The sequence below is a fragment of the Chelonoidis abingdonii genome, chromosome 18 (assembly GCF_003597395.2).
Source record: "Chelonoidis abingdonii isolate Lonesome George chromosome 18, CheloAbing_2.0, whole genome shotgun sequence".
NCBI classification, from domain to species: domain Eukaryota; kingdom Metazoa; phylum Chordata; order Testudines; family Testudinidae; genus Chelonoidis; species Chelonoidis abingdonii.
Window position 1 is genome coordinate 10,109,192 of NC_133786.1, and position 12,498 is coordinate 10,121,689.

Consider the following 12,498-nt stretch of genomic DNA (forward strand, 5'->3'; position numbering starts at 1 on the left):
GCCTGAGTCCTCAGTAGTCTTAGTTACCTGCATGCAGTTCTGCACACAATGAGGTTTCTCTTTCAGAGAGAACTTGGGCAGAAGTCTTAAGAAGTTTTTCAGGAGGAAGAAGATGGCTTCCCGAATTTGAAGCAGGTCATGTGCTGAAAAATAAATCTCTTCTTCTTGATCCTCATCCTCTTCAAAAATCTCATCCATCTAGATTGGTAGAAGACAGAACCAGCATATATCATAGCTACAATCGCTTTTTTAGTTAGAAAGCAGAAACTCTTATTTCTACTATGCAGAAACTCTGAGGTTAGAATTTACTTAATAGTAAAGCAGGATTGGAATTTGTATCCAACATACCAAATATTTTATTTTAAAATATTTAAAGGCATTTAGTATTAGTTGGGAAAAGAGAGAAGGGGGCTCACAGAAAAACCTCACACAGCTTGTTCCCATCTGAGAGTTTACAAACAAAAACCCCTGCAGAACTAGGCTTGGGCGTCTGAATTCTGATACTGATGTACACAAAGCCAAATTCCTAGCTCTGCCTACTCTTTTCCACCCTCTCTCAACACGAGCCTGCTCTCATGTTCCCTCGGATTTCTGATGTCCAGTTCAGGACTCAACTAAGTGTTAACAAATATAACAAAGAAGGTTTTAGAAAAACTAAAACTTTTCAAGAGGTGCACTTCATAGGAGGCTGCAAGTATTTAGCCCTTAGTCTCCCATCATTAGATTTGTACAGAGATCTGAATACTTAGTCCTCTAGTTCTGTTCACATGCAGGTCTCTTAAATATACAAGACAGCTACAGGCTGCACTCATGATTAACATCAACTTGTCTATGCGCTGCTGAACGTGTTAACAATATACTGAAGAACAGTACACTTTCTTATATCGCAACTCACTCATCATCAAAGAAACTCCCAGCTAACATTGCATGCCTGGCTTTTCAGAAGTTTTTAACAATATGCAAAGTAAAAAGAACACAGCTTGATTTCAGAATGCAAGGTTGAGAGAGTAGAGTGCCAGAAGATAAGAGAAGTCTCATTTTGACTTGGAAAATAAATAAGTTTCCTATTGCTTTATGAATTAATAGAGAGCATAAAGGTACTATATCTGAAGATACTGTATGAACATTATCTTACATCAAAGCTCTCCTTCCTGGTCGGCCTTCCTTTCTTTTTATGTCTTCTTGCTTCAGCCTGAGAGCTTTTAGCATGATCCTTTTTCCTTTTCCTAGTCAATTCGCATCCCTGAGGCCAGCTCTTTCTCAGCATCTGAAGACATTTGTCAAACATCACTTGATGGAACACCTGATTAGCTACGCTGCCTACCCAGAAACAAAACAGATCAGGATTTAAGCCATTTTCAGAACAAAACTACAAATACATGAAAAGCATAATTATTCAGCCATCTGCTCCACTTGTTTGCACAATCAGATGGCTAGAACACGAGCGCCATCCTGGTGACTTGAGGTTCAGAAAATCAGCATTTAAATTAACAACATTAAATTGCAGGAAGGAGTAAAATCAGCAAAAACATTCTCAGTTGGCGCTTACAGAACAGGACAACGAGCCAATCTGGAAGTTGCTGTATTATTTAACACAAAACTTTTAACTAGAATGCACATCAGCCTTAAAATACAAAAGGATGCAGCCACAGATTCAGTCTGCTATAAAACTCTGATTATCTTTTATTTTAATCAGAGAATTTTGCTTTCATGATCAGCCTGAAAGCACTAGTGAGCTAAATCCTCTCTATCTACAAAGCAGGTACAGCACAAGCACTGGCAGTACAATCTTCCCTTGGAGAAGTTCAAACTCCATGTCACATTCAGGCCTCACTGCTAAAACTGCCAATAAGGGGACAGACTGATGAAGTCGTCTGGCAATTAGGACCTGGACTGAGATCATCAAATTGTTTCACATAGGACACCAAACCACTAAGACAATAGCAACTTTCCAGCACTGCACATCCACGCAACTATAGAGGAGAATGGCTCAACAGCCATTTCCTATCCCACTTCATGTTCTTTTGAACAAGAGAGACATGTCCAGACAGCGTGAGCCAAATTAGCCACACTAGCAAGAACAGAAAGGAAGGTCTATCTACTTACCTGGGATTTCAAGCAGTAAGAAGTACAGCCCAGCAGCATGGAGAGAATATATCCGCTGCTGTACATTAGCCTTTTTATTCTGGGCCACTTGGACAAAGTGATACAACACAGCCACAAGAGCACTAGGGGAGAGATTGTTCTCAGCAAAGAAGGTCCAGATACTCTGAGACAAAGCAGAAAACTGATAGTAAGAAGTATGGTAAATCTCACATCAATTCCCCCCTCTGAGGGCACTTGCTATCATGGCCAGTCAGATCAAAAAGGACACAAAGGGCTGTGATGCTGGTTTGAAGGAGAAGCTAGACAAGCTAGATTTTTTTTTTTTTTTAAATTCACTGAACCACACCACTTGGGATAACCAAACTTGTTTAAATTAGAGATTTTCTTTCAAAATTTCAAGTAAATGGATGGAGAAGAGATGGTTAGAATAACACTTACGTTCACAAGACGCCTAGCCACGACTTAACTGTAGAACTCTTTTGTGAACCACACCAGGGCAATACATTTCCCTGTCAGCTACCATTAAGATTTTGAAAAGTTGTCATTCTATCCACTCCCCACATACATAGGTTTTTTATTTTAATATACCTTCTCTGAAACAGCGTGCATCTCAGGTATGTATTCCTTGAATACAACTGTATAAAATATCAGTTACTCATTCAGAGGTCAAAATATTTAATTACTAAACTACTACACAAAGATGGGGAAAGCACGGATAGTAGGAAGATTCAGTGGGTACATATTTGCCACCAAGTAGAGAGGTGGATAAATTTCCAACTTACTTCAGTGGTCCCATGGTCCTCGGCAACAAAAGAGTAGAGATTCTTGTAAAGTTCGCTGAAGGCATCAAGTCCATCCTCTGTGATCCCCTCTTCTATTCTGGGATCCAGAGGCTCTGTCTCAGTGAAATCCAGTTCCCAGACTGTGTCAACCCAGGCTAGGGGGAAAAGATGCAAAACACACACATTTATTCAAAAAATAAAAAATATAATATATTTATGTAGAACTTTTCACTCCAAAGCACTTCATAAGTTTTATCTAAAAATATAAACAGGGATCACTTCACTTACCACTGAAGCGTGGCCACTTCTGAAAAGGAATGTGGCAGTTTTTTATGAGTATAAAACAGTTTAGGATAGGAGTATTAATATCTGCACTTTGGGTTGGTATTAACAAAACCTTTAAAGAAAAATCTCTCACTTCGATTTATTTAAATGCACGTATTTAAACTTCAAGCAAAAATACAACTTATAAAAAAAACCACATAAAAAAATAAGTTAGATCAATATTCACAAGGTGACTCCCTTCAGCTAATCAAGAATAAAGTCTTCCCCAAGCCCAATCCCTTCAGAAAAACCTCAGAAATTGTACAGGCATTGCACTGTGCAATGAAGTTCAACAATTCAATGTTTTGTTAACAAACTGGCAAAGGACACTTTCAGAGCAAAGGACCCTTTCCCAAAAACATCCTGCCACAGGCCTCTCCTTGAGGGTCCATTAATTCAGGAGCCTCAGATGATCGCACATCTGTCAGTCTCTTTCAATATGTGATTCTGTATCTTAAACCATTTGGAGCTCTTATGAGTCTAAAACTTAGAAGCTATTTTTTCTTGTCCCTATGCAGGTTATAAAAACGTAAAATGCTGTGGTATTCTCCATTACTGCGGTGAAAGGAAACGCAATTCACCATCAAAGATCATAAACTATGGGGAGCTCAGAAAGTGGTGGAATTTGTCCCAGGCCGATGCTTGTCAAGGTTCTTTCTGCTATGAGATTCCATTCCCCTTTTTTCTTTTTGGAGCATCAGAGTAATTACAAGAGGACATAATGCACAAGTTATTCCTTTATAATAGCTTATTAAGGGTACCCATATCTCTGGCATCTGGACAAACATGAAAACAAACAAATTATAATTACCACAATAGGAAGAAACAGTAATCCTCCGTTAACGATTCATCAGGAAAGAAATCAGATAGTAGGGGGAAAAAAAGGACAGTGCCTTAGATCACAGAAAAGTAGGGCTGGAAGGGACCCTGAGAAGTCATCAAGTCCACTCCCCAGCACAGAGGAAGGACCAAGTATACACAGGCCATCCCTGACAGGTGCTTGTCCAAATTGTCCTTTAAAACCTCCAATGATGGGGGTTCCACAGCTTCCTTTGGAACCTCATTCAAGAGCTTAATTACCCTTATAGTCAGTTATCAAGTTTTTCCTAATATCTGATCTAAATTGTCCTTGCTCCAGATTAAACCCATTGTTTCTTGTCCTATCTTCAGTGGACATGGAGAAAAACTGATAACAGTCCTCTTCATAACAGGTCTTAAAATACTTGAAGACTGTTATCAAGTTCTCCTCGGTCTTCTTTTCTCAAGCCTAAACATGCCCAATATTTTAACCTTTCCTCATATGCGGGTTTCCTAAACTTTTTATCATTTTTGTTGCTCTCTTCTGGACTGTTGATCTTTCTCTTGCTCCTAATGTATTTAAAGAACCTCTTTTTATTGCCTTTTATCCGTTGCTAGATGTAACCCAGTTTATGTTTTAGGCTTTCTGATTTTGTCCCTATATGCATGTGCTATTCTTTTGTACTCCTCCTTAGCAATTATGTCATGTTTCCACTTTTTGTAGGGATTCCTTTTTTGATTTCCAGGTCATTAAAGAGTTCCTGGGAGAACCATATTGGCCTCTTATTATTATTCCTCCTATCTTTGCTTCGCATTGAGATAGTTTGTAGTTGTGCTTTTCAGTTACTGGGTAATTATTTCACCTAGGTATCATCTTCACGCTCAAATTGTTCTCCATGTTTCTGACATTCTTGGGAGTGTGGCTTTTCCTACTACAAGTGACAGTCCAATTAGACTTCTAAAGACAGTAAAATAAAGATGATATAATTCCGAATGGCGGGATGACAATCTGATCTCCCCTCCACCTTTGCAATAGTTTGCAAAGACTAATATATTTTTTTCCTCTTTAAAAAATTACAATGCCAGAGCACTTTCAATTAGATGCAGTATTATGCATCTCCTGCACTAAATTATTGTGCAGCGTCGCTGAGCACTGTTAAACAACTGCCATATTACAGGCTGTAGCTGGCTGTGTTTCAATGCTGGGAAAAGTAATATCTGTGTATATGTCAAAATACAAACTTAGATGTAGCTATTTATATGATTTTTGATGGGTCCTGCTTACCCCAAGTACCATTTGAAATTTTTATTTACTTAAATTATTGTACTAGCAAGAAATCAAGAGAAAAACCTCAGATGTTAATGATTATTTAAAATTGAATGCAAAAATTGAGATTATTGCACATTTCAAGAAATAAACTTGAGAATTCCATTTCATACTAGTTTCTTAGTGACAAAGAGTATTTACAGTAATAGCCCGTGGAAGTTATATACAACTCAGATTATATATATACACACACACATACTGTACACATATACATATATACTGTATATATAAACACATCTGATTTGCTGTTGCTGAACATTTCAGCAAGAATGTTAGTTCCAAATTTGGCTCAATTGTTGTGTTTGTCTTATTTATTTAAACACAAAGCCCCAAATCAACAGAATTATTTTTATACCCTTCCCCCTCCCCCCAATATACACACATACCCCTATATTTTGCTCTAGCATTCTTATGGAAATTTTTAGCAGGGCAAATTAGTCACATAGCCCGGGGGGGGAAGGGGGCAAACTATGGCCTCATTTCTGGCCCTAACTCAGAGCTCGCACCCCTAGCCAGAGCCCTCATCCCCTCCTGCACCCCAACCCCAATTTTGTTAGCATTCATGGCTCACCATATAATTTCCATAACCTGATGTGACCCTCGGGCCAAAAAGTTTGCCACCCCTGAAACAGCGTATTGGACAGATAAGTAGCTTTTTCTGCTGTCTACTATTGACAATTATGTCAATAAGAAACTATTCTCAAGTAGCATCTTATGAACTAACAAAGTTTTCCAAACAAAAATGTCTATAAATAGAAGCAGTTGATAAAAGAAATAAACATCCCCATTGTTTTTGAAAACTACACATTGTGCAAGCTTCTGAAATACAAAGCAATGAAACTATAAACAAAAAAGTTAAATCAGACAGCTCAACTGATCTATGAATCAGAGCAGCTTTTTATTATCCACAGAGGAGATGCAGCACAGTTTTAATAGCCACTGCATTATTTAATAACTAGCAACTACAGAAGAACCGTGGCAAACTAGACAATAGTGGGCCACTGAATACACTGTTTTCCAACAATGGAGAAAATGCTCAGTGTAACTGACAAATGGAGAGACCCCCGATTCGGATAACAGGCAGTGACAGATAATCCACGTGGGGGTCGCTCTGGTTTTTAACCGTGAGCTCCCTATGAAGCAGGCCAATATCACTGGATCTAGGCCACAAAGGGCCACAAAAAGAAGCAGCGATTGTCAGAGGTGCCTCGGGGAGTAGAATCCAGGAGTCCTGGCTCTCTCACCAGCCTGTTCCATGATCCCACAGACATGCCCCACCCCCAAACAACACACAACTTCCTAAACCAGCCCCTTAGTCCACTCCCTTTGGAGGTGGGGCTCTTGTTGGGTAGAGGGTAGATCCACACCCTAAGCCCCAGGCATTGCAGACGGGAGGGGAAGGGGTAGGGCGACCAGATGTCCCGATTTTGGGAATTTTTCTTATATAGGCTCCTATTACCCCCCACCCCCGTCCAGATTTTTCATACTTATGGTCTGGTCACCCTAGGAAGGGGAGATCCCTCCCTCCCCCCGTCCTAAGAGAAGAAGCAGTCGCCACCTCAACCCCCTAGAACCCTTCCATCCTTCAGCCCCCTGGAGCTACAGAACCGTCCCCCACAACTTCTCCCGACCCCCTCCTCTTTCAGTTCTCCCGTCCCGCCACGCTAGGCCCCCTCTCTGTCGCCCCCCCACGCGCCTCCTTCCTGCCGCCCCACTGCCCCCTCCTCCTCTCGTCCCCACGGGCACCCTCCCTCTTACCCCACGGCCCCTCCTCTCCAGTCCCCTTCCGCCTAGGCCCTTCCTCTGGGTCCCCCCCCACCGGCCTTCCTTTTCAGGCCCGCCCCCCCCCCCGCCTCTCCCTCCCTCCCCCCCGCCCTCCCTCTTTCAATCCCCAGCTTCTCCCTCCTCCCCGCCCCCCTCTTTCAGTCCCCCTCGCCCTTCCCTCCCCCCCCCCTCTTTCACGTCTCCCCCAACCTCTCCCTGCCCCCCCGCCCCCTCCTCTTCAGCCCCCAGCCCCCTCCCGTAGGCTCCCTCTCCCTTCAGCCCGGCCGGCCTGTGCCTTCTTCCCGCCGAAAAACCCTGCGCCCCCCCCAGATTCCCGCCCCCGGCTAGCCCCGTGGCGAGCTCAGGCCCTCCCCCCGCTTACCCGCCTGACCGCCGCAGACCAGGGTTCAAGCCCCGCAGGGGCCCACTCAGCCCACCATCCTGCCTGCCTTCGCCTTTCGGCACCGCCGCCGGTGCCCTTTCGAACCAGCCAATTCCGCGCTCCGCCGGCAGCGACCAATCACTCCGCCGTCAGCCCACAGGCCGGCCCGGACCTGGCTGCCCGCTGGGCCTGCGCGGGGCGGCAAGCGAGCCAGGCGCCGCGCGGGGAGCGAGCCCCGGACACGGGGAGTGGCGCTGCGCATGGGAGGAGCGAGGCGGGCGGGCGGCGCTGTCGAGTGGGCCCGCCTTGGAGGGAGACTCAGCGCGCTGTGCCCGTACCGGGGCAGAGCGCGAGCTCGCTCTTCCCTGTCCCCACGTTGGAGTTGGGGTCCGCATCGGGCGGCTCCGAGCCCGGCTCCTGCGCGGAAGGGACCGCTGCGCGCATAAGCTGCAGACCCGGCTCGGGTGAGTCTCCCAGGGCCCCCTCCTCCCCCGCTCGGCCCCGGGACCGCTCCCGGCTCGCACCCCCCCCCTCGCCCACCGCCGGCGCTCCGGCTCTCACCCAAACCCCCCCCCCTCGCCCCACCCGCCCGCGTTCGAGAGGCCTGGAAGTGAATAGGGCTTGCTTCCTCTCACCCGTCCCTCAATGTATAACTCCTTGCTGCCACCCCCGGAATATGGCCGGGCCTGCGCAGTGCCCAGAGCGGCCGCCCGGCCGGCCTCGTTCCTCCCATTGCGCAAGCGCCATCTCCCCGTTCCGGGGGCTCGCCTCCCCGCCGAGGCGCCTTGGCTCCGCTTGAGCGCCCCGAGCAGGCGCAGCGGGCCAAGGCCAGGTCCCGGCCTGTTGCTGACGCGGATGGTTGATTGGTCCGCTGCCGGGCGGAGCGGCGGATTGCTGGTTCGAATGGACCGGCGGCGCCGAAGCCGAGGGAAGGCAGGTGGTGGCGGCTGAGGGCCCTGCGGGGTTGGAGACCTGGGGTTGCCGGCGGTCAGCTCAGTGCGGGTAAGCGGCGGGGCGCCTGAGCTCGGCCACGGGCTGCGGGGGCGGGGAATCTGGGGGGCCGCAGGGGTTCGGCGGGAAGATGGCACAGCCGGGGGTAAGAGAGAGGGATCCTACGGGGAGGGGGCGGGGGGGGACTTTGAAAAGGAGGGGCGGGGAGGGAGGAGGGTTGGGGGAGACTGAAAGCAGGAGGGGGCGGGGGGGGAGGAGGGGCGGGGGGGATGAAGGAGGACGGGGGCGGGGAGGGGGAAGAGGCTGGGGGGATTGAAGAGGAGGGGGCGGGGGGGAGGGAGGGAGAGGCTGCGGGGGCTGATAAAGGAGGGACGCGTTGGGGGGGGAATGAAGAGGTGAGGGGGGCTATGGCGGATGGGAGGAACTGAAAGAGGAGGGGGCGTCGGGGGGGAATGAAAGAGGAGGGGCGCGTTGGGGGGAACTGAAAGAGAGAGGGGGGCTTATGTGGCGGACGAGAGAACTGAAGGGAGGGGGCGCGTGGGGGAACTGAAAAGAGGAGGGGGCTAGTGGGCGGGACGGGAGAACTGAAAGAGAGGAGGGCGGTCGGGAGAAGTTGTGGGGGGACGGTTCTGTGCTCAGGGGTCTGAGGATGTAAGGGTTCTGGGGTTGAGGTGGCGACTGCTTCTTTCTATAGGCGGGGGGAGGGAGGGATCTCCCTTGCCTAGGGTGACCAGCCATAAGTATTGACAAAATCTGGACTGGGGTGGGGGTAATTAGGAGCCTATATAAGGAAAAATTTCCCAAATCGGACATTGGTCGCCCTACGCCATTCTCCTCGTCTCAATGCCTGGCTTTGGGTGTGGATTACCTCTACCCACAGAGCCCACCTCCAAAGGGAGTGGGACTAAGGGGCTGGTTAGGACAGTTGTGTTGTTGTTTGGGTGGGGCATGTCTGTGTGCATGGAACAGGGCTGGTGAAGAGAGCCAGGACTCCTGGATTCTACTCCCCGCGACACCTCTGACAATCGCTGCTTCTTTTTTGTGGCCCTTTGTGGGCCTAGTCCGGTGATATTGGCTGCTTCATAGGAGCTTCACGGTAGTATGAAACCAGAGCGACCCCCCGTGGCATTATCTTGTCATGCCTGTTTATCACGAATCGGGTGGGGGTCTTGCCATTTGTCAGTACACTGCAGCATGTTTCTCCATTTTGGAAAACAGTGTACTTCAGTGGGACCCACTATGTTGTTTGGCCACGGGTTCTTCTGTAGTTGCTAAGTTATTAATAATGAAGTGGCTATTAAAACCTGTGCTGCTCTTCCTCTGTGGATAAATAAAGCTGCTCTGATTCAATAGTATCAGTTGAAGCTGTCTGATTTACTTTTTGTTATAGGTTTCATTGCTGTTATTTCAGAAGCTTGCACAATGTGTAGTTTTCAACAATGGGTGTTTTATTTCTTTTATCAACTGCTTCTATATTATGAGACATTTTTGTTTTGGAAAACTTATGTTAAGTTCATAAAGATTGCCTACTTGAGAATAGTTTTCTTCTTGACATAATTGTCATTAGTAGACAGCCAGAAAAAGCTACTTATCTGTCCAATACGCTGTTTCAGGGGTGGCAAACTTTTTGGCCGGGGGTCACATTCAGGTTTGATGGAATTATATGGTGAGCCATGAATGCTAACAAAATTGGGGTTTGGTGTTGCAGGAGGGGATGAGGGCTCTGGCTAGGGGTGCGAGCTCTGAGTTAGGGCCAGAATGATGGCCATTCAGTTTGCCCCCTTCCCCCCGGGCTATGTGGACTCTTTGCAGCCTGCTAAAATTTCGCATAGAATGCTAGAGCATTTATCGGGGTATGTGTGTATATTGGGGGGGGGAAGGGTTATAAAAATAATTTCCCTGTGTTGATAGTTTGGCGAGCTCTCTGTGTGTTTTAAATAAATACAGAGGAAACACAACAATGAGCAGATTTTGGAACTAACATTCTTAGCTGAAAATGATATATGGGGCATAGCAACAGCACATCAGATGTGTTTATACTAATATCTGTCACCAATAAGCCAAAATAAATGCTCATAGTGCTGTATTTACGTGTCCAGTGTATTGCTGTGTGGTGAATTATATATCAATACTGAGGAGGTCCTGAATTATAATAAACGTCCACGGTCATATGACTTAAATACTCCTATGTCACCTCAGAAACTAGTACATGAATGCGTGCATTTATCTCAAGTTATATTTACTTGAACATTGCCTCAAATATCTCAATATTGCTATTCTTCTAAATTAATCATATACAGATTCTGAACTGGTATTTTCTCTTGCTTTCTTGCATTTTCGCTCACAATAACTTCTATGTAAATTAAAGCATTTCTGCATAATTATGCGCTACCTCTGGCGGGAGTCAGCTAGGACCCATTATACAATCATCCTCGATACATCAGCTCATGCTATGTTTTGCTATTTTGCCATGATAACCATGTTATATTAGCCTTTTCTCCAGCATTGAAAGACACAGCACCAGCTACAGCACATGCTACAAGTATTAAAGGCTCTAGTTGTTAAACTAAAGATGAAACATACAGCGACCGCTGCACAAATAAATAGTAAGTTGAGAGGAATGAGACATAATACTGCTCTCATGGAAAGTTGCTCTGGCATTGTAATTTTTAATAGGGAAAAAAAATATATTAGTCTTTGCAACTTTATTGCAAGGGTGGGAGGGGAGATCGATTGTCTCCCGCCATTCGCCGGAAAAGTCTCTAATCTTTATTTAACCTAGTACATAGAAGCTCTATATGACCTCCGCTCAACTAGGTGTCAAGAATAGGGAAAAAGCCCAACTCAAGAATGTCCATGTAAAGCACATGACGAGAACAATTTGTGAGCGTGAGAGATGAGGTGACCTACGGTGAAAATAAATGCTTACCAGTAAACTGGAAACAAGCCATAACTACTAAATACAAGTCTCTCACTCGCGAAGCAAAGATAGGAACGGAAGTGAATAATAAGAGGCAATATGGTTCTCCCCAGGAACTCTTTTAATCGACTGTGAATATCAATGATGAAGGAACTCCCTACAAAAGTGGGGATACAATGACATGATTTGGCTTACGGAGGCCAGTGCAAAAGAATAGCACATGCGTATAGGGGACTAAATCATGAAGCTCAACATAAACTGACGGGATTACATCTAGCACGGATAAAAAGGCAATTAAAAGAGGTTCTTTAAATACATAGGAGCAAGAGAAAAGATCAACCGTCCAGAGGGCAGCAACCCAACAAATGATAAAAAGTTTAGGAAACCCGCATATGAGGAGAAAGGTTAAATTACTTGGGCATGTTTGAGGCTGAAAAAGAAAGACCGAGAGAACTTCGTGACGTGAACCAGTTCTCAAGTATATATATAGAACCTGCTCTATGAAGGAGGGATGTTAATATTTCTGTTTCTCCTTAGTGTCATTAATAGGGTTAGGGACAAGGTTAATAGAATTTTCACATTGGGCTCTTCCAGGTCATCTCTTGTCATCCTGGAGGAGATACACTGCAGATTAGGACAGGAACAATGGGTTATAATTTGGTGATAGCAAGACAAGTGTAGTTCAGATATACAACACTAGGAAAAACTATTGATAATGACTTATATAACGAGGGTAATTAAGCTCTTGAATGACTGGTTCCAGGACATGGAGTGTGGTAGAGCTCACCATCACTTTGGAGGTTGATTAGAAGGACCATTTTGGACAAGCAGGCCTGTCAGGTCATAGGCCTGTGGTTACATTTCTTGTCCTATACCTTCTTGGGTGTTCTGGGAGCATCTGACTTGGATGGACTTCTCTAGACGCAGGTAACCCTCTCTCATGCCTCCTCCTACTCTCTTACTGGTGCGCATCTAAGGCCGCGTCCTTCTTTTTCCCCTACTTATCTCATTCTTTTCCTGATGAAATCAGTGTTAACGGGGAATTCACTGTTTGGTTGCCTATTGTGGTTAATTATAATTTGTTGTGTGTTTCCATGTTTTGTGGCGCATGATGCCAGAGATTCTATGATCGGTACCTCCTCTA

General features: G+C 45.8%; 1 protein-coding gene across 1 annotated transcript in view; it reads right to left on the reverse strand.

Annotated features, from left to right (window-relative positions):
* Positions 1 to 3,041, reverse strand: part of NCAPD3 (non-SMC condensin II complex subunit D3) — a 38,171-nt gene extending 35,130 nt beyond the window's left edge. Inside the window, exons 1-4 of the mRNA XM_032802410.2 lie at positions 2,889 to 3,041; positions 2,107 to 2,269; positions 1,136 to 1,320; positions 28 to 198 (exon numbers count right to left, since the gene is read on the reverse strand). Of these exons, the coding sequence (XP_032658301.1) occupies positions 28 to 198; positions 1,136 to 1,288 (324 nt within the window). The 5' untranslated portion in view covers positions 1,289 to 1,320; positions 2,107 to 2,269; positions 2,889 to 3,041. The remainder of the gene's footprint in view (positions 1 to 27; positions 199 to 1,135; positions 1,321 to 2,106; positions 2,270 to 2,888) is intronic.
* Between the last annotated feature and the right edge of the window lie 9,457 nt (positions 3,042 to 12,498).